This window comes from Fukomys damarensis, unplaced genomic scaffold (assembly GCF_012274545.1).
Source record: "Fukomys damarensis isolate Sample0158 unplaced genomic scaffold, DMR_v1.0_HiC HiC_scaffold_13, whole genome shotgun sequence".
NCBI classification, from domain to species: Eukaryota; Metazoa; Chordata; class Mammalia; order Rodentia; family Bathyergidae; genus Fukomys; species Fukomys damarensis.
This window is the reverse complement of record NW_022900925.1, coordinates 29,443,359-29,464,261: the sequence shown is the minus strand read 5'-3', so window position 1 is coordinate 29,464,261 and position 20,903 is coordinate 29,443,359. Positions and strand designations below refer to the sequence as shown.

At 47.7% G+C, this 20,903-nt stretch overlaps 1 protein-coding gene and 1 long non-coding RNA gene across 5 annotated transcripts in view; one reads left to right on the top strand and one right to left on the bottom strand.

Moving 5' to 3' along the window:
• Positions 1 to 1,050: 1,050 nt before the first annotated feature.
• Positions 1,051 to 20,903, top strand: part of Pctp (phosphatidylcholine transfer protein) — a 22,286-nt gene continuing 2,433 nt past the window's right edge. For 3 of the 4 annotated variants that reach the window (XM_019206948.1, XM_010620216.2, XM_033762965.1), the window contains exons 1-3: positions 1,064 to 1,266; positions 15,900 to 16,017; positions 17,473 to 17,552. In XM_019206948.1, coding sequence (XP_019062493.1) covers positions 1,135 to 1,266; positions 15,900 to 16,017; positions 17,473 to 17,552 — 330 coding nt within the window. In that variant the 5' untranslated portion in view covers positions 1,064 to 1,134. Of the gene's footprint in view, positions 1,267 to 15,899; positions 16,018 to 17,472; positions 17,553 to 20,903 lie in introns of all 4 variants that reach the window. The other variant, XM_019206947.2, reaches the window with a different exon arrangement.
• Positions 19,140 to 20,903, bottom strand: part of LOC117285879 — a 13,351-nt gene continuing 11,587 nt past the window's right edge. Inside the window, exons 2-3 of the long non-coding RNA XR_004516992.1 lie at positions 19,831 to 19,908; positions 19,140 to 19,236 (exon numbers count right to left, since the gene is read on the bottom strand). This is a non-coding gene — a long non-coding RNA (uncharacterized LOC117285879). The remainder of the gene's footprint in view (positions 19,237 to 19,830; positions 19,909 to 20,903) is intronic.

The following is a 20,903-nucleotide window of genomic DNA, read 5'->3' as shown; positions in this document are numbered from 1 at the left end:
ATTTCCCTTACATTATTTGGATTGCTTAGTGCCTTAGACGGAATATATCCTTAGTGTTTTTTCAAGCACAAAAAGAATGACATTGCCATAGGGCACCCTAAGCAGGCAAAAATTTTCACTGACCATTTACTTTGATGGGTGCTGTGAGACACATTCTGCATCACCACTTCACCTGTAGCATAGCTGTTGGCTCATTTCACAGACTAGGAAATAAGGGTTTCCAGAGTTCACTGGCACTCATGTGGTAGCTGTAGCACTTTGATGTTCATAAACTGCCTACTTTTAAAAACTCCAGGTGTCATTGTCTCATGGGAAACATCATAGTGATTCTCAAGAGACTTTGAAAGGTTGAGCTGCGCCAAGATTTAAACTGTGCAAGCTGCAGAAGTCCTGTATAACACCTTTCACATCATTGTTTTACCCTTCAGTATAGCAAATTATCTTACAGATCCATTATTACTATTATTACTATTTATTATTATTATTATTTGTACAGGGGATCGATTTGGTACCAGGGATCGACTTCGGGTCCTTGCACTTGCAAGGCAGGCGGAGGAACCACTAAGCTAAATCTCCGGCCCGATTATGGATTAGATTTTTGAATTATTTTTGCACTTTGGCCTCTGATGAATCCCACGGACCCTTTTTTGGGAGTGATGTTTTTAAACGCATAACAGGAAGAGAAATTATAATAAACTATAGTTCTAGTCGTGAGATCTGCAAGCATCTGTGCTCCGACCTTCCCCTCTCTCAAATCTGCCAAAGATATTTTACATTGTAAAGGTTTGGAGGGTATAGGGGGCAAATATAGAACGGGCTCCTGAGGAAGTCTTTTCTAATTGATATTGTCTTTTTTTTCTCCTCTAAAAAGTGTCCTTTTCTCTAGCCACTTCTTCCTTCAGATCAATTTTTTTCTCCTTTTACCTTTTCCAGCTTCCACTACATGGTGCAGCCACGCCCACCTTAAGTCCCGCCCTCGGGATCCGCCCCCTAGGCCCCGCCTCCCCCACGAAGTCCCGCCTTCTCTTCTGTCCCCTGCCAATCACACTGAGGCCATCTGTCGCCCCGCCCCCAGGCTCTCACCCCCTGGAGTCGCGGCCTGCTCTCAGCTGGAGTGTCCCTGCGTGTAGCAGGATGGCGAGCTGCTTCTCGGAGGAGAAGTTTCAGGAGGTCTGCGCCGAGCTCCAGCAGCCCGCTCTGGCCGGGGCCGACTGGCAGCTGCTGGTGGAGACCTCGGGCGTCAGTATCTACCGGCTGCTGGATCAGGTAACTGCGGGCAGCTGGAGGGCCACGGGGTTGACGGCCCAGCGGGGATCGCAGCGCAGGCGCGGTGTCTCAGAGTGACTCGCCGCTTCAGATCCTGGGGATTTGGGAGGTCCACGGAACTCAGTCTCAGGCCAGGCCTGATCGGGAAGTTGTTTGCTAGAAGTTAGAGACACAGTTAAAACGTGGCGGTGGTGGTGGTGGTGGTGGTGGTGGTGGGGATTCCTGAGCTCCCACGAGCGTTGTCAGGGAAGCGGATCCCTAGTCTCTAAAGGTAGGGGTTGGAGGAGGGGCGGTTCCCAGAGTCTAGAGCAGGTAGGAGAGGGGACGTCCTGAGGTGTGTGGGGCCTTCTGTGAGCTCTGGTTATTTTAGTGACTTGCTTCTCTTGCCCTTTCTCCTTAGTTGCACTTAATAACTTGCTTCTGAAGTTTCAAACAAAGTGTAAAAGGAATGGAGTTGGTCATTAAGCAATTCTCTGGTTTCTACTGGAGGCTTTAAGAATAGGGGAGCCATCCAGGTGGGAGTCATTGCACCCCACCCCTGGAGGCCTGTCATACATGGGGGTCATCAGCTGCTTTGTGAGATGGTAGCTGTGTGGTTACCACGGAGGTTAAAAATCTCCAGGTAACGCAAGGGAAAGGAAGTTTCCTGACAGAGGACCAGCTTATTTGTTTTGTTTCTTGAGGCAGGATTTCACTGTGTAGAGTAGGCTGGCCTTGAACTCACTATGCAGCCCAGGCTAGCCTTGAGCTCAGTGATCCTCCTGCCTCAGCCTCCCTAGTGCTGGGATTACAGATGTGCACCACCACGCCCAGCTAAGGACCAATTTATTAAGAAGGTTAGAGCCGGGAGGATCCCTAATCCTCACCTGGTTCAACCTCAGGTTCACAGCTGGGTGAAGCAGGACTGGGAGGAAGCAGCTGTAGAGGTGAAACAATTTCCCAGGGGACCCAGGTAAGTTCAGGCAGAGACAGGATTGGAAGGTCCATGCCCTTGTGCGTGTTAAACAGTGGCTGACTTTCACAGCAGTCACATTTCAATGCACATTAAAGGATTCATATATTTTAAGACAGAAAGGAAACATTTGCAGTAGTTATTATGAGTTTGTGCCTCTGTGGAACAGGGTTGAAAACAAGGCTGTGCCCTTCAAGGGGTTTGTTATAAGATAAAAATTAAAGATGTGTAAGAATCTTGGAGAAATATCCACAACTCTGCAGTGCACAGGACAACCCCTTACAACAGAGAATCATCCAGCTCAGAAATACAGTACTGTCAAGGCTGAGAAGCTCTAAATAGAGGACATTAGTATTCATGAAGGAACTTCTTCTAAAAACATGTACATGCTCTGAGGACAGTCCCCCCCTGTCCAGTGGTGAGGCCATCAGAATATGCCAGCTCGAATCCCTACAGATGAATAGGACAACTCCTTTTATAATCCTGAGCCGAGGAGATACTGGGAGGTGGGTGAGCATTTATATTTTTTCTATAATAAATTAGATTTTGGTTAGCATCCTTAACCTGACTCTCAGTGAGAAATTCTAGATTCTTGCCATTTGCAGAACAGTGATCTGCTCATGATAAGCATCAGCCTGCTGATGGCCTTGTTTATATCTTCATTTTAAACTTTAGAGGAGGTAAAGAACTGCTAGCAGTCACTTGCATTTTTACCAGTTCTTCTCTAATGCATCTAGAGAAAGACATGGCCCTTCACTGGATTTGTGACTCATAAGGATGGCGGTTATTCAACAGACTCTGAATACTCAGTACTGTATTCCAGGACCATTGGTTGTAACAAGATGAAACCAGGCAAAACTGATTTCCCAGGGAAGCTTTAATGCACACCTTAGTATGAAAGTGCACACGCGTTCGGTCAAATCCTGTCTCCTCTCTGATGATTCCATTCCCTACCAGCAAACTTCAAGGTGTCTGCCAAAAATTGATTTGCACTGCTCAGAAATATCTGGCGTCTGGCTCATGTCCTTCTCTTTTGTTTACCTTTGGCATTGCGGGTTCTCAGTACCTCTTACCTAAAAGTGCAATGACTTCTTAACGAGTTTGTTGGCCTTCCCCCTCTTGGCTTCCCTTAGCCTACACAGGAAGCTCTGAGGGAAAGATTGTGATCTTATCACTGCTTTGCTGCTCGTTGATGGGTATGGTTGGTTGCAGTCATTGCAACACTGATGCTTGTCCTATGATCCTTATAATCCAGGCACCAATGCTTTACAGATACGGACTTACCCAGTCCTCACAACCTGATGATAAAGTGTTGTGACTGTCACCCTTTTACCTAAATGGAAATGCGTGCAAGGACGTTAACAGTCAAGATTTGAACTGGGATCAGAACCCAGTGTGGCTCCAGAATTCTGCCTCGAAGACTTGAGCCTCTCTGAACAGAAGGCAGATGGTGCCTGGTGGGGAGTGCTGAGCTAGTGGGCTCTCAACTTGCCTTCCAGCCATGACTCTACGCTCCTGTGGGCTGGCACCTTACACACGAGGAAACAGGGTTCAGGGAAGATGAGTGGCACATCGAAGGCATGTTGTTAAGAGATGATGAGACAGGCGGGCGTGGTGGCGCCTGCCTGTAATCCCAGCACTTGGGAGGCTGAGGCAGGAGGATCGCTGTGAGTTTGAGACCAGCCTACATAGTGAGTTCCAGGTCAGTTTCAACTACATAGTGAGACCCTGTCTCAAAAAAAAAAAAAAAAAAGGTAATGAGACAGATTCAGACCCAGGTCCTGTGCTCAGAAATATCTGGCAAAAAAAGTCCCTGTTCTTCCCCCTGTTTCACAGTCTAATAAAGCTTCCTGTATGGGAAGAGGCCGTCTTCAGAAAAGTAGGTTCTTCATTAATGGAGGAGTTCACAGGAGTCTCAAGACCATTTGCTTATATAATTTATTCAGCCTTCATTGAGGGTCTGCAGTGGGTTTTGCTATGAACTTGAGGTACTGTTGCCTCCTGGAAGATTCTGGCCTTTGTTTACAAAGCAGCGGTGAGCAGAGGTTGGGTTGATGGGCTTTGGGGCGGCACCAAGGTGGCTATTGGTGGCTCCTTGCTGCTTGGCCTTTTGCACTCAGCCTCAGATGTGGGTAACCCAGGCTGTCCCTCTTTTTAGGGCTCCTTCTTAACAGGTCTTGAAACAGGATGGAGAAAAGGAAAAGCAAAGCAAAAGAAACCAGCAATGATCATGCCTAAGTGAGAACATAACGAAGTTATATTATTGGTTTTGAAAACTGTGAACTAGCACAAAGGCACCTGAAAGAGTTCACAGTAACAAGTAAATTATACTTTAAAAAGACACAACTGCCCTCTTTTGGGTAAACACAAACCAATTTGAATTCTTTCCCTGGGCGGATGGACCCTTCTGATGTACAAAGTTTTAGTATATTTTTGTTTCGTCTTTCTCTATGACATCATAAAATTGTAGATTTAAGTTTCTCAGCCATTCTGCCCAGCACCATCATCATTTCTTTTACCTCTTTTTCTTTCTTCACTGAACTCCGTTTTCCTTCTCTCTCTTTTTTTATCCTGTCCCTATTGCATTAGCAGTAACTTACCTGTACACGGTACTGTGACTCACAGAATGCTGTCACATGTCGTGTAAGTTTTCATGTATCCCCAAGTCTGGAAAAGCTGCAGGTGTCAGAGGGTGACTGATCCTTCAACTGCCTAGAAGGGGGGCAGTGGGGGCTAAAGAGAAAAAGACAGTAGAGGCTTGCATGGGCTGGGCAGTCAGTGCCTCAGTGAGCAAAGACAAAGACTGTTTATCGGGTGCACACATTAACTGGAGGAAGAATCAAGCTGACTTAGGGGGCGGAGGTAATCCTGTGTTGCTGATGATCTAATTGTGAAAAGGGAGATAAGGAGATAGCAGGCTAATAAAGAACTTGACCTTCCCCAGGTGGAACCTTTTTTTTTTTTTTTTCCACTACTCCGTTCTTGGGGAACCAGGATGTCTTCAGCTGATGCACTCTTGCCCTTGAGCATCACCGTATCAAGGGACCATTGAGGCCTCGCGCCACTGGACTAGAGGCAAATGACGCTGTGTTTGCTCATGCCGTAGCCGGCTCGAGGGCAAGGTGACACTGGGACAGTCATAGTCCTACTTTAAGTATGAAATGATTTGCCCCCAGAATTTTATGTAGAGTGGCTCTGGACAGGCAGGGATGAGCTTAGTCTCTTGTTAAGTGAGCCACATAGCCCTCGGAGCTAGTAATGAGCATACGCCCATCTGCTCCCATCCGCTCAGTACCAAATATACAGCTTGTCTTGAGGCAAGAGGAACTACATTTTCTCTCCAAGGTTAAGTAAGGCCAGTTCCAGCTTGCTGCCTTGTACTGTTATTGTAGGAAGAAAAGGCATTTTACAGTCGGGTAGTCCTGGGATTTAAAATCTCAGCTCTGCCATACTCTCGTTCATTGATTCAGCCAAGAGATAACGGTCCACTGTCTCGCATGTGTGTCTGTCTTCACAGGTTCTGGGGTCAGTGGGGAGATAGAGGGACCCCATGCTGATTCAGGAGCACTCTTTTTTTTTTTTGGTGGTAGGGGGCAAAGTATTCTGGGTACTATGTTTCAAACTCAAGCAGATTAGAATCCCTTGGGGGTGTTTGTAAAGGACACCAAGCCCTACCCTCAGGGTTCAGGTTTAATTGGCCTTGCTAATTTTCAGTGATGGTCCTTTTGGGAAGCCCTCCCTGCGGTAGGGATTGGTTATTCTGTTTTTGCTACTTTGTGTATGTTCAGAATTCTTCATGATGAGATGTTATTAACAATAAGGACATTAAAGCTTCCAAGGGGATTTCTGTGAATGCGTCGGACAAGCCAGGCGTGGCTGGTGTGCTGCATGCGTGGAGTCCCAGCACCATGCAAGGCTGAGGCAGGAGGACTGCAACTTTCAGCCTAGTCTGGTGAATTACAGAGACCTTGTTTCACAACACAAAGCAAAAGGTTATGTAGCTCATTGTAAAGGCCTAGGTTCAAGCCACAGTTCAACAACAGCAGAATGTTCGGTGCCAGTGCTTATCTTATGCCAGGATGATTGTTTTCCAAAAAAAGCCAGCAGGCTGAGAGCACTGGAGTGTCAGTGAGGTCAGAGTGCCAGGGGCCGGTGAGGCTTTCCAGTTACTTTTTCATTCAGCTCCTCATTTGCAAAAAAAATAGTACTTTCCCTTCAGGGTCATTGAAGGCAGCAGGCTAGTTCTCAAACTTGAGCACCCAGTAGAATCATCTGCAGAGTTTATAATTTAGAGCAGAGGCCCTGCTGCCCCTGGCGTTTCTGATTCATGGGGCCTGGTGTGGGTCTGAGTTGGCAGTGTGTGCACACGGATGTGCATGTGTTTCTCCTGTTACATTGTCCTGAGTGATGTTGCAGTTGCTGGTTGGACTTTGAGACCCTTAGAATCTCGGGGAGCTGCTGCTTGCTGTCCTCGCACTCACTTGAGGGTTTTGACCCTGGGAGGCAGAGTCAGAGGCAAGAGTTTGCCCTAGAGACAAGGCGCAGTGGGAAGAGGAAGAGGAGAGTGGGGAAAAGAAACATCTTAGGAGAAGCCAGGGTCCATGGTAAGACTCACTCTCCCTGATAGTCGGGTGAGCGACTGCTGGGGGCAAGCACGGTCCCCTGAACAGTGCTGAGAGTTCTCCAGGGAGAAGAGCCGCAGGTCATCTAGGCGAGCTCTCCCGATGATCTGCAGTCAGCCTTGAAGCAGCTTGGGCAGGGTTAACCATGGCAGCAGCCAGAGCTGTACCCATAGACTGTGAAATCGGAGGACAGAGGTTGGAAGTTTTTAAATACCGGTGCCAGGTGTTGAGACGCGCTGGTCTCCACTGTGTTTTGGCCCTGGACTAGGTTTTCTCATCAGATGTGGGTGAGGAGCACAGTTCTTTCCTGGGTGCTGTGGACCTACTCAAAGCCCAGCACGACTGGCAAACCCTGCTGTGATCCGGGAGGGCTGAGAGAGTGTGGCCTCGGGAAGGAAGCATACCTCAGCTCACCTGAGAATGGATTTACCTGTGCAGACCCGAAGCGTCCCCTAGCATCGCCCAGGTGGGCACCGGTCCAGTGTGCATCATGAACTTGTTTTATTTCAGTTTGATAGGCCTGTTCTGCCCCTTGTGCTGCCCTCCCGATTACCTTCCTGACTGACAGCGTTGTACACGGCTAAGCGAGTTGGAGAATATTATAAGGCTGTTAGGCAGGGCTGGGCCCTCAGCACAGACAACTGTGGCCTAAGGCTCATTCACTGCAAGCAGGGCTTCAAGAAGAAGAACTACTGCTCTCCACATACCTCCCCTAGGGAAGAACAGCACCAGTCACCTTGCTTGGGGACCAAAACCTCCCTAGCCCATTCCTCCCTAGATATCTTTATTCATTTATTGTATGCTTGCTGTGTAACTAGCTTCCCCTTTTGATCCCCATCTAATCAGTATTACCTAAGCGACATACTTCTTATAATCTTGTCGGTTGACTCTAGTTTGGTTGCTCTTCATACCCACCTTGTAATTTCCCACTGAATCAATATTATCTCAGCGATTATAGTTCTACTCTTACTAATTGACTGTAGTTTTATCCCACCTCGAACTTGCCCCACCTCATGGCTTTGCTCAGAACACCTCTGGGAAGTGGAATGGGCAGGCAGCCCACCTTCTGGTCTCTCTTCTGTTGCTCTTAGACAGAAGTTACTTTGTCTGAACAGATTCTTACTCTTAACCTCCATTGTTCCTAAAATTCATGCTTTGATTCTAGAGAATGTGAACTCCGGGTGTCGGACACCTAGCAGGTTGGAAGTTATAATATTTCCGTTATATTATTTGGAGGTGCAATATTATACACCCTATATCAATAGGACAGTTACTGAACTCAAGACACTTATTGGGCTGGGGATTTAGCTCAGTGGTGCCGTGCCTGCCTTGCAAGTGCAAGGTCCTGAGCTCCATCCCCGGTACCACGGGAAAAAAAAAAAAGACACTGAGCCATAGTTTACTCTAGTGGACAGGGCCACCAGTCTGAAAGCCAGGCACCATGTGTGGCCCTCTGCCTGCTGCAGGGGACCAGGGAGACCAATTCTGCCTTCTCGCCCATCTCTGCTGAGCCCACCAGTGCAGAGATAGGTCAGAGCGTGGCTCTCCCTCAGCTCCCTTCTCTCATGGCGAGCCTGTGGGCGCTAGGCGATCTGAAAATGCTGGTGCTGAGAGCTTAGATTTGGTGGAAGGGGCAGGGGGCCGGGCAGGAGGCCCCACATCTGTATCCTGGTTTCGCCAAATCCCTGCCTGGAAAGTATAGGAGGTGACTATTCATAAAGCGAAACTCAGTTTTTATCCGGCCCTGGGAATCGTTGGAGAGAGCAGGTGGCTTGTGTGAAGGGACCTGGACTTTCTGGATTCTTGGGCCCTATACCAATCATCTCCCCCACTTGAGGCAAACCGGGCAGTGAATCAGGACAAATCGAACAGAGGTTCTGATTTCTGTAAAGTTGCCTTTTCTAGATATTTCTCAGAAGATCTTCAAGCCTCAGTTTCTTTGAAAAATGGGCTTACTGATGGGCCATCCCTCGTATCAAGACGAGTAGGATCACCATGTAAATCCAGTATGAAGTACAGTAGGCATAAGCCAGCAGCATTATTTTTACCCTGCTATCTGTAATCCTTAGGGATGGAACTTCTCACATGTCCCTGGAGAGATCTCAAATACTTAGTCAGATTTAGCCCACTGCCTTCTTCGTACAGACCTGGATCATCGCAGTATCAACTTCAGCTTTAATTTCTGCCATTAGTGCTGTTTTACACTGGACAGTGTGTGTCAACATTTCTCTACTCTTGTTACTATTCTGTTCTTGGAGAACAAGGATGTCTTCAGCTAATGTACTCATGCACTCTTGCCCTTGAGTGTCATAGTATCAGGACCACTGAGACCTCTACTTGTGACCAGAGGCAAAATGGAACTGTTTCCGCACGCCATAGCTGGCTCATGGGCAAGGTGACATTGGGCCTTAGACAGCTATAGTCATACTTGAATTATAAAATGATTTTTCTCCAAAAATTTTATGTAGCATGGTTCTTGACAGTGATGGGCTTTCTTTGCCTTAGTCATTAGCTTTGGGTCGGAAACAATGGTTTGGAGAAAACATGGCAGAAAGAATAGAGCTAAATAAGGAGTCATGGATGGGAGTAGAAGAGGCCAGGTCAGCAGACTGTCCGCCTGTCTGTCCCAGCTCCACCTGTCAGGCCCAGGCCAGTGATTCGGCCTCTCTGAGCTTCATTTCCTTACGTAAGGATGGCAGGAACATCAGCTTCCCTGTCTACATCTCAGGCGATGCTAATGGTTTCATTGGATAATCAGTGCAACATCGTCTGGAAACTGGACTGTGGTTAGAAGAATAATCACCAGTGTTATGGGAAGAGTCTACGCTGCATCCGTGGGATTGAAAGCCTCCTTCCTATCCAAAGCACATGACTGCTGCACGACTGCTGAAGGGTCACCAAGGGACACACACTCAGACTTGAAGCCAAGTCGAAGCCTATACTTTATTTCTTCACATGGTCACGAATGCATTGGATTCTATCAAGTTTATCTTTTTTTTTTTTTTTTAATATGAGTTACTTAGTTGAAGAAGACAGAACTTTCCCTGTTCAGAAATGTGGAGTTCTGTGCACCTCCCTGCAAAATTAAACATTACCCCTGAGTTTAATGTCCACAATATCCATCGTCTCTTCCCCTTGTTGACAGTGCCTTTTAACAATGCTCATGCATTTCTGTATTGCTTTAATGAATTAATACATAGTCGTATTTGTTTGTAAATATTGTCTCATCGCCACTGTGTTGTTTTTCTGCTGCTTTAATGTCAACAAATCATAAATTAGCAAAAGATCGAGCAGTTGGGCAAATGCTTTGCAGATAGGTCTGCAAGCCCCTGGAAGAGTAGGCAAGAGAATTGTTCTTTGTAGAGGGCAGTAAAGAAGGTTAGGTTTCTCAGTGGAGCCCTGTGTCCACTCAAATGTAGAGGTCCAAGCTCAGGGCCCTGGAAGCAAACGAAAAGTCCGGCCAATTAGGCCAACAAGCACTTGGCTCCAGTTGACCCAGTCGATTGATCCAATTGGTATTTTGGAGGTTCTGTTCTGCACTTGTCACTTAGGAATCTTGAGTCACTTAGAAAAGAGGGTTCTTTGACATAAGCTGTGTTTTGGATCAAAAAGAATGGGCAATTTTTTAACCTTCTCTGTTATCTAAGATCCTGAAATTCAAATAAAATTCAGCATTGCCTAATCAGGGACATTTGTATCAATTAATATTGCTTTCAGTTGCAAGTAATGTCACAAGGTAGTTTCTGAAAAGGTCCCCTGAAAGAGAAGATGGGGACTCCTAACTCAGCCCTGAGCAGGTTCTTGATATATTGCTGCAGAGAAGCATTTCCATCTGTGAGCAGCAGAGTCTGATTTGTCAAGTAGAGTTAGAATGTAAGAGAAAATAGGGAGGACTCCCGTTTAATGAGCTGAAGGAAGTAGGGGGAGAGGGTCACACTGGCACATCGAGCAAAGGAAGGACCAACTCTTTTTCTTTTTTTTTTGGCACTGGAGATCAAACTCGGGTCCTTGCTGTTGCGAGGCAGGCAGCAGAACCACTGAGCTAAATCCTCTGCCCAAGGACCAGCTTTTATGGAGTTGTAGAGGTGGCCCAGGGCCCGGTTGATGATTACTTTTGTTTTGGTTTTGTCCGGTGACTCGGGGTGGGGGTGGCATCCTTATTATTTAATCCAGGCTCCGTGAAATGATTGTTTCTGTTTGGGGTGATCTCAGTTTTTCAGGGGCTCTGATGGAATCCCAGACGACTGTGGCAACTCCAGAAACTTCTGGGTGCCCTGGTAGTCGCGAATGTGCTGTGGCTCTGCTCTCCTGGTGCCTTCCATCTCGTGGTCACGTGATGTATGAGTGACCAGTCCGGTGCTCAGTGCTGCCTCAGTGGTTCACACACCAAGAGCAGAGCTGAGCAGGAACCTGACCCCCTCCCCCAAATTTTTTCCCCCAGTACTGGGAATTGAACTCAGGGCCTTGAATTATTTTTCCCTTTGTACCTCTGGTGGTCTCCAACTATCTCAGTAATAGAAACCTGGACCAACAATAACTTAAAGAGGGGTCTACCCCTCTCTCTCTCTCTCTATCTCTCTCTCTCTCTCTGTCTCTGAGACAGAGTCTCACTATGTAGTTGCGACTGCCCCAGAACCCACTGTGTAGCCCAGGCTGGTCTCGAACTCACAGTGATCCTCCTGCCTCAGCCTCCTGAGTGCTGGGATTACAGACGTGCACCACATACCTGCCTAGTTTTCTCTCTTAATAGTTCAGAGGTCTACCTATGCTTGTGTTGCTTTAGTTGGTCAGCGATGGCCCCAACTCTTCGAGTCTTTCTATTCTGCCATTTTATGTTTGTTGCTCCTTGGGTCAAAGAACAGTCACTCCAGATGCAAACATCATGTCCACATTCAAACTAGGAAGGTGTCACATGGCTACCACTGCCTGCATGGGAGATCAGGAAAGTTATTAGCTGTGCACTTTGACAGAGGGGTTCCCTTTGTAGGGAAGAAAGAGGGTACCAAATTTTCTCTTTCTTCTGGCAATGGTATTCTACATATAATACTCGTTAATTTATCTTTACCACCAACAAAATCCTTTTACTATTTGAAAAGTAGGAAAGTAGATGTCTTATAAATGGAGTATTAGAAAGTATCCAACATATTTTACTTCTAGATAAGGAAACCGCATCATTCTTAGAGGTAGTTTCTTGTGGTGGGGTAGGAAAAGCCAAGAATATTTTGAATAAACTTACTTTGAGTCATTTACTGAAATGTTAATAAGCTTGGGAAAGTATCTAAAACAAATATTGTGAAGGATTTATATCTCCAGTTTTAAAGAGCTCTTACATATGGGTCATACAAACCTTGCCCCAGTAAAGCTAAGGATAATGCTTTTGCATTCCAAATTGTTCATATAAACAAACCTACCTTACATTCTTGTCACTGGGACAAAATATCCAACTCCTACAATTTAGAGGAGGGGAAGTTTATTTGGCTTACGTTCCAGAGACCATGGTCAGCTGGCTCCAGGCCAGACATGGCGTAGTGGAAGGTCTGGTGGAAAAAAGCTGCCAGGAAGCAGACAGAAGGGAGGAGTCGGGCGCGAGACAGACCCTTCCAGGCGTCACCCGCAGTGAACCCACCTCTGCTCACCAACACCTTCAGCTGTGGATTCCTCGGTGGATTAACCCGCAGATGTGCATGGCGTGATCCAGTCACCTCCCAAAAGCCCGGTCTCTGAACGCATGAATCTTCTGGGGCACATCCTGGAAACCTTGACACTGTGTGGTCACCAGCACCTGGTGACAGGGTTCTTGGCTACTGGGGAGAGTATACATTGGGTATATATAAGTATAAACAGCCTTAAAACAGTAACGTACTTGTCCTAAAACTCAGCTCCAGAGAAACTTTCCTAATGAAATAATTTCGAATTGTGGGTCACCTGTTCTATATGAGCATGGTTTTGCTAGAAATAGTCATTTGCACAAAAATATTTGGAAAAATATATATCTTTAGAGAATAGTTATGTTCTGTAGGAACTCTCCTTAGTCTCAGTATACAATTAAATTAAGGATGCAAGCTGTTCGTATCGTATTAATTCCATTTGGTCACACAGAGAAGTATTTATTCACGTTCAAGAAATAGTGTATGTCAGATGGCACCAGTAGATATTTGTGGATGACAGAGTTGCATGTCATTATTTTATAAATTCTTTTTAATATTTTCCAATTTTCCTACAGTGAATGTAGATTATTTTTGTAAGTGTAAACATTTGGCTCTATTTCTCAAAAGATGAAATGAAAACGAGCATGTTTACCGAGAGCCTATTTAGAAGTCAAGAGTGTGGAGCTGCTTTGACCCAGGCCTTTGCACGGGGGCCGTTCAGCAGTAGAGAAGAATGTCCCACTGACAGGAGGGACGGTGCTCCCCGGCGTTCTCCTCTCTGGAGCTCTGGTTTTTCTCAGTCCTGCCACGAAGGGACTGTTTAAAGGGAGTTGTCACAGTGGTCCATTCTTCTTCACGCAAATCGTGATGGCTCTGTCTTTCTCTTAGAAGGTTTCTCTGTCCCTCTTTTCTGTGACGCGGACAGGGCTGAGGTCATGAAGGCTGTAGCTCCGTGCAGGAAGGGAAGGGGCCTCACCAAAGGAAGCAGTTTGCCTTTATGTATGCAGTCACCTGGAACTAAGTTGTGCAAGCCTGACGAGGCCACGGTCTCAGCGTTTAAGTAGCCCTTCCGTTCAGTGCAAGTAGAAAGCAAGGCCTCCGTATTTTTCAAGTTCCCCATGTTTCGCACAAAATAAGCCCTACCCAGAAAACCGCCAGCCTTGAAAACGAGAGATCAGAAGGCCAGTGCCGGTCAACCAATGATTCTTGCCTTACCTGCTGTCCCTTTCCTGCTTGGTGTCTACTTTACAAGGCAAGTAAAGCACGAGTAGGCGGACTGGAGCTGGCATCGTTCATCTCGTTTTCAAGGCTGATTATTTCCCAGTTAGGTCTTATTTCAGGGGAAACAGGGTAACTGTCTCTGCTCCAGAAACGCACTTGCATGACTCTGAACATGTGAGTACGTGTTACTTTCACCATCTGCCCTTAATGGGTTTCTGTGATCACAGTGGGAGGACAGGAGGAATATTTCCCCTGAGGTCTTCTGTCACACCCCAAAGTCAGCCTTTCTCTCAGGTAGCCATGGTGTGACAGACACTTGAGGGTTCCAGAAATACTAGATCATCATATGCTCCTTGGAAACCCTGGTACAAGCCACATGCTTTTAGAGCTGCAAGACCCGTAAGGGTTCACTTTCAGTTTTGCTTTGCATTTCTTGCCAAGGACTTTCCCAGGCCTGTGAGACTCCTAGACTGGGACAAGGTTAGCCCTAGGTTAGGCCAGCTGAGTTGGGAGCCCTCATAGCTTGAACGTCCCTAAAAGATTCAGCTTGTCTGCCCCTGGATTTCCTGAGAGCTCCTGTCCATGGATTTTAAGGAGAAAGCTTTGTTTGTGAATGGCTAGCCAGTAGCAGGGCGCTGGCTCATGGAAGCAAGGAGCTCCTCTAAGAGTTTCATGTCTCTGCATTGTTTTCCTTCACTTTCTTTGCGTTTCAGTTAATCTAGCCTTTCGGCAGGATGAGGGTCAGGAATGGGAAGTTGCCATTTATAGAGGGTGAAGTATGCAGAGGGCTTAATTGCAATCCTGGGCCCTTGCAGACAAGGATATGACTTCACATGAAAACAGCGGTTTCCCTCTCGTACTTGGAAGCCGGCGGCGACTTTCTTCTAAACAATGGAAACTCGTCTTATTCGAAGCAGATGTTTCTTTCACTTTTTGGCCCTTTATACACAATCAAAAACCGTCATTGAAACATTCTCTGTCTTGGGATTGATTTAAAAAAAAAAAAGATACTGGGTCTCATGATGCCCCATGGATATTTAAAATCTGGCCCCTCACCAGAACTCTAGCCACCTACCCAGGTTGTCTCAAACTCTTTGCCCAGAATAAAATCCTTGATTGCCCCCCACAGCCTATAAATTAACTCTTCTCCACGTTTCCTCAGTTTGAGAAGGGTTTTCCCGTCAACCTGGATGTCCGAGCAAAACTTCACCTCGTAAGTTATCCCCAGTTCTTTGCTTTCCTTTATCCCACAGCTGCGAGCAGTTCTCCTGGCCTTGCCTCCATATTATATCCCCAAGCCTTTGATGCTTCCCATTGGGTTGTTATCTCCTTCCTTGAAGCTGTCTTTTAAACTTCCTCCTTGTTTGCTTGTGATCGCTCTTCTACCAAGCAGGAAGGATCATCTTCCTAAAGTAGTAATCAGATAACGCTTACACCTAAACTGTGTGGCCCCGCTCACGTGTGGTGCCTGACGCTGTTCATTACTTTTCCATAGCAATGAGAAGAGAATCTTTACCCCTACCCTGGTTTAAAAAGTCCTCTGGGGGGGCTGCTCCCCAAACCTGTATAACCTCACCACCTGTTGCTGTCTTTCCCACCCACAGTTCCCAGCCCCAAGCTCCTTACCTGTGCCAAACCATCGACCTTAGAGAGCCTTCCTCCTTCCAGGAGTGAGCTTTCCTGTCTTCCCATGGCTCGCTCTTAACATTTTAGTTTGTTTTTTTGAGACAGGGTCTCACTACGTAGTTGAGACTGACCTGGAACTCACTGTGTAGCCCAGGCTGGTCTTGAACTCACAGCAATCCTCCTGCCTCAGCCTCCCAAGTGCTGGGATTATAGGTGTGCGCCACCAGCCCTGGCTGGCTCCTAACATTTAGAACAAGAATCCTGGTAAATGTTACCCCTCTTAGAGGTCTTTTCAGCCTGTCTGGTGACATAAGCATCCACCAAGGCACCACCCTTCTAGAACTTACAACTTTTCTTCCTACTGGTGCCTACAGCAGAATCTGAGATCCATGACAGCAGAGGTCTCACCTGCTTTGACACCACTGTGTGGCCAACACCCCAGAAGAGGTGTTGTTTGATGTGGTCTGGGCCCTATCCTCAGCTGTTTTTCTTTTAATGTGGAATCCAGCTTTCTCTCTACCTCGGTAGCAATAGACTGTCTTTCTGCCTGTTTTGTGTTTATAGCAGAGTGGACTTTATGAGTATAAAGTCTTCGGTACGTTAAAGGACTGCTCCCCAGTGCTACTCGCAGATGTCTACATGGATTTAGAATATAGAAAACAGTGGGACCGGTATGTTAAAGGTAAGTGATGCCGGCTTTATTAATAAAAAATTAGAAATTAGAGCCTGTTCTTGTTGACCCTAGCCAGTAGAAAGGAACAGAATTTGTTTCTGCTATGTTGTGCTTCTTTTTAAATTTTGACACAAAAGTCTTCCGAGTGTGGGCCTGAAGCGCAGCTCAGCTGCTCTGGCTCTTGCTCCTGAAGTCTCCTTAGATCCCCTCTGCCACTTGCTTTTGGAGCCGGTCTGCTCTACTTGTGAAGAAGCTGTGTTTGCATCCCAGGTGCCAGGGTGGCCGTGGAAGGCTCCACAGAGGAGGTGGCGTCCAAGCTGTGCGAGTTGAATCAGAGCTCTCTAAACAGGCAGGAATGCGTATACGTGAGGAGGTGGAGGTGAATGGTCTGAGGGTGTCCCTGGTGCAGGGAAGGACACAGGAGCGAGGTCAGGGAAGCAGGAAGTGGTATGTTCACCGAGCACCAGCAGTTTGGTGTGGCTGCGTGGGCCGAACCAGCAGAACCTGCCCCAGCTCTTGTCCTACTTCCAAGGGTGGCGCTACTCCTAGGGACCTAGGGCGGCAGGAGGACAGACCAGGTTCCTGGGGGCCTAGCATTGCCTCCTGGTTACAGATCTTGGATTTTACCCTGTAAGAGACGAGGCCTTGCAAAGGCCATTAAACAGGGGCTCCCCCTGCCTTTAGAGCTGGGAGAGGCCTCTGCCATCTGAGTAATAGTGGAGTTGACCTGCAGAGCTGGCCACACCTGGAGTCTTTAGTGAGCACTCCTGGCTGCTTCCAAACAAAAGCCAATCAAAGACAATGTAAAGAAAAGAAAAAGAGTTTACTGCTTTATGGCATTAAAAAGCCCAGAGCTTTCCAGCCCTAGGACAGTTGTTTTTGAATAATTCCAAACGTCAGAATGTTTCCTTCTCCAGCTCTAGACTCTGTGTTCACCTAGTTCTAAGATTCTTTTGTCCAGGCAGTAATGGCTTCTGGAAGATCCAGGCTTATAATGCAACTCCTCAGTGACCCCAGAGGAAAGCGAATTCTAGCGGTGGCAGCCAGAGTGCCAGGCTTGGCTCCCAGCAGAACCTGCTAGACCGGGCGATCCCTTCAGTCCTCAGCTTAGCAAGATGCATGGAAAGGAAAGGCCTTAAAAGAAAAACTTTCTGTACTCTAGTGACATCTGGTGGTTCCCTTGATTCAAAACCCTCTGCTTATTTTTGGATACTTGATTTTGTTTGGTGGCTTTTGGCCCCAGAATGCTGATAGAGCTGTACCGTAGAGGAGTTGCCAGGATCTTTTGTTTTTCTATCTTCCTGAGCAACGTGCTTCTAGTGGGAATGAACCCGCTCAATTTTGTTTGCGAATTCTTAGGCGTTGGGGGTCGAACATACATTGTGAGGTCATCCCGCCTCGGCGTCCCACTGCTCGGAGCCAGAGATGTTTGTAGATGTGCTAACTTCTTCTGTCCTCCTTTAGATATCTATGAAAAGGAATGCAATGGAGAGACCGTGACGTACTGGGAAGTGAAGTATCCCTTCCCCATGGCCAACAGAGACGTATCCTTCCTGCAGAGCACACCGTCCCTCTGGGCTCTCAGTGTGTCCCTCACAGTGCAGGGGATGGGGCTGATGCTGCAGCAGGTGGGGCGACGTTGTCTCTTCCTCTTGCAGAAGCATCTGCTGCCTGGGTGGTTTTCATAAACCTCAGTGTGCTTTCCTGCCTGGGCCCGAGCCCAAGGAGCATCTGCCACCGTGGGCCCTGAAGGGCAGCCGTGCTTCCAGACGCGTTGTCCAGGCATGGAAACTGTTGAGCCTTAGCGTTGGGGTGCAGAAGGAGCTTTTCATAGAGACTGGTGCCTCGGCCCCTCAGTCTAGAGGACGAAGTGGGTCAGGAGGGGTGATGGGCAGAGCCGAAGCCAGAACTCCAGGCCTTGCCCATCCTCCGCTCGCCCCGCAAGCCCTCCTGACTCCGCGGACTGCACAGGGGCCCCTTGATCGTTGGCTGTGGTCACGGGGCCTCTAGGGAATGAAGTAGTGGAATGAGATGAGGGGAACCTGCCTGGTTCCCTGGAGCTCTGAGACGCCCCCCTCAGAACCAGCCTAAGGGGAAGCGGGGAGGTTTTCCCGGTGGATCAGATGGGGCTGAATGATGGACAGGTGACGCTTCAGCTCCTTCGCTTCTCTTTGTGAATTCATTTTCCAAGGAAAACAGTGTCCTAATGAAAGGTCTTAGCAGAATAGTAAGAAAAAAACGTTTAGAAGCTATTCAATGAGGTGATCCCTGGAACCTTTTCCAGCTTTGCTATTATGTAAGTCTGTTTGTTCCTAAACAATTCTCCGGAAAGAGGGAAAAAGTGGCAGTGCTTGTGTGTGCGCCTGTGTGTCTGTCCTGGCCCCCAGCTTGCCAAAAAAGCACCACAGGAGTCCATTTCTTCACACACTGTCCACAGACTGGTAGTTTACAGTCACGTGGCTTGTAGTTCAATGAATTGTTAATCGCTTAATCCTTTAGATTTTAATAAAATTTTCTTTTCAATGTAATTCTGCCCTGCCATGGACAGTGTAATTCCCATATCATCCCCCCTATTTCACACGTGAGGAAACTGATGAGGCAAAGAGAAATTGAAAGCTCTCCCGGGTTTGCACCACTGCTGTGAGGCAGGGACGGGTTTGGGGTGCAGGTTCAGCTGTCTCCAAGGGCGGACTGAGGCACGATCTCACCTCTGATGGCACAGTGCTCACAGTGACACTGCCTCACAGGTGTTCTCAGAAATGGATCTATAAGAATGCTCGAAATCCCGTTTCACTGGCTTTCCAATGCTACACAATCCTCGAATGAGTTTCTTAAGTCTTTGTTTATGCCTACACATCTCCCTAATTTAGGTTGTAAAATTTCTAGGGACACAGAAGAGATCCATGGAAGAGAATACCTGCTTGGCTGTTGTTGTTTTTGAGGCAGGGTCTCCCTCTGTATACAGTCTAGGCTGGCCTTGAACTCCAGTGATCCTCCTGCCTCAGCCTCCTGAGTGCTGGGATGACAGGTGTGCGCCACCACACCTGGCTCAAGAACATTTGTTTTAGAACAGAAGATCCGAGGGAGGACCTTGGGAAGGTCCTTGTTTCGGCAAATCAGTGGTCACAGGTTGTATGGCACCTGGTACTGGGAGCACCGTGACAGATCATAATCAGTGCGTCCAGATGGCGTTTCCTCTGCGAGTGTTGAGTGATGCGGTCCTGTGGGCTGAGCACGTGGTGAAGGGAGTGAGTTGGTTTTTGCTGTGAGGGAAAAGTGAGAGGCTTGGGAGGAGGAGAGCAGAGAAAGACAGCATTGTCCATGCTGCTGGGCGACGTGGTGGGCCCCTAAGAGTTCGGGGACCATCCAGTGAAAGGGATGGGGTTGGTGGGGGCTGGGAAGAGCCTGAGATTTTCAGTAATGGATTGTATAGTTCTTAGAGTGACTCTTTTGGTGTACTGGGAACTAAACCCAGGGCCTTTGCACTGAGCTACAACCCTAGCTCTTTTAAAATATTTTACTTTTAAGACAAGTCTCACAAAGTCACTACGTTGCCCCAGCTCAGGCAATTTGGAATCCTCCTGCCTCAGCCTCACAGAGTGCTAGGGATTACAGGCATGCGTCGCCATACTCAGCTAGAGGGACTTTTTGATTGCCTTAGGCTTTGAATTACTTTTGCAGCGCTGTTATTTGAAAGTATAATTAAAAAACTTGAGCCCCGTCCAGCTATGACATTCTAAATCGGGACTAGAACCAGGTCCGGGTTCAAATTTAGGTTCTATCCCTTCTACTGGGTCATAGGATCTTAAGCAAGTTTCTTACCTCAAGTTTTGTCAACCACAGCATGGAGGAGATTACTGATAATGATATTCCCAGGTCTTTGCAAGGTCAAAATTGATGCTGTATGGAATCAAAAATATGGTAAATGTTTACATGAAAAATTAAAAAATGACTACAGCACAAGACACATTGCCATTCCTGTTGGGCTGTCCCGGTGTCCTGAATTAATTCAAAGCGTTTACGGAGATGTCTTTCAAATGGACATATTACAATGTGCGCTCATCCGCCTGACTCATGGGCTCTGGCACTGTGCGACTTCTAGCTCTTCCTCAAAATCAGAATGACCGTGAAAGGTCAATGACTTGAATCAATTTTCAGGACACCCGAGCCACTTCCAAAAGTGGCAAGAGCAGTACGATGGAGAGTGTGTTCCGAGCAGGGGGAGCATTTTGAGGGAGATTAATGGCAACGTGCCTCTTACTGTATTGAGATTTGCGTTTTTTGCTTGAAGTATTCACCAGCCGCACCCTGTAGACGTGGGGAGCGGGCAGCGTTTATTACCGGTAAGGGCTCAGGAGCGACTCTGGTTTCTTCGCGTGCGCTTACCTTCCCTGTGACAGACACAGCCCTGGTGGTTGCTGTGTGGAAGTTTATGGGGAGGAAGAGGCTCCGTCATCCTCAGTGCACCACTGCTGACCCGGGGAGGGCACCTGCCTACTGAGTATTCTGGTCCCTGCCTGATTGCTGCCCCCAGTTGCAGCGCTGCCGACGTCTGTGCATGCAGATCTGTCCCCAGGGCGTGGGTGAGGACTGGATAAGGCAGAGCGACACCGTCGTCTCCGGAGGGCTTCTGCCCTTGTCTCACTCTGAAGGCCCAGCAGGCCTGCGGCGCTATCACGCCCCTCTCCTGCATCCAGAGGCTGCAGGTGACTTGCCCAGGCTCACACGGCGGGTCAGTGGCAATCCTTTGCCCTCGCCGAGTGCCTTCTGGAGAAAGGAGGGATGGTGTCCTTGCAAGATGAAAAGCATCCGTGAGTCCTCGCCGGGCACCACACCCCAGGACAGACTGGGAGACCAGGCAGATGACGACATGGGGCCAGCAGCCGCAGCAAATG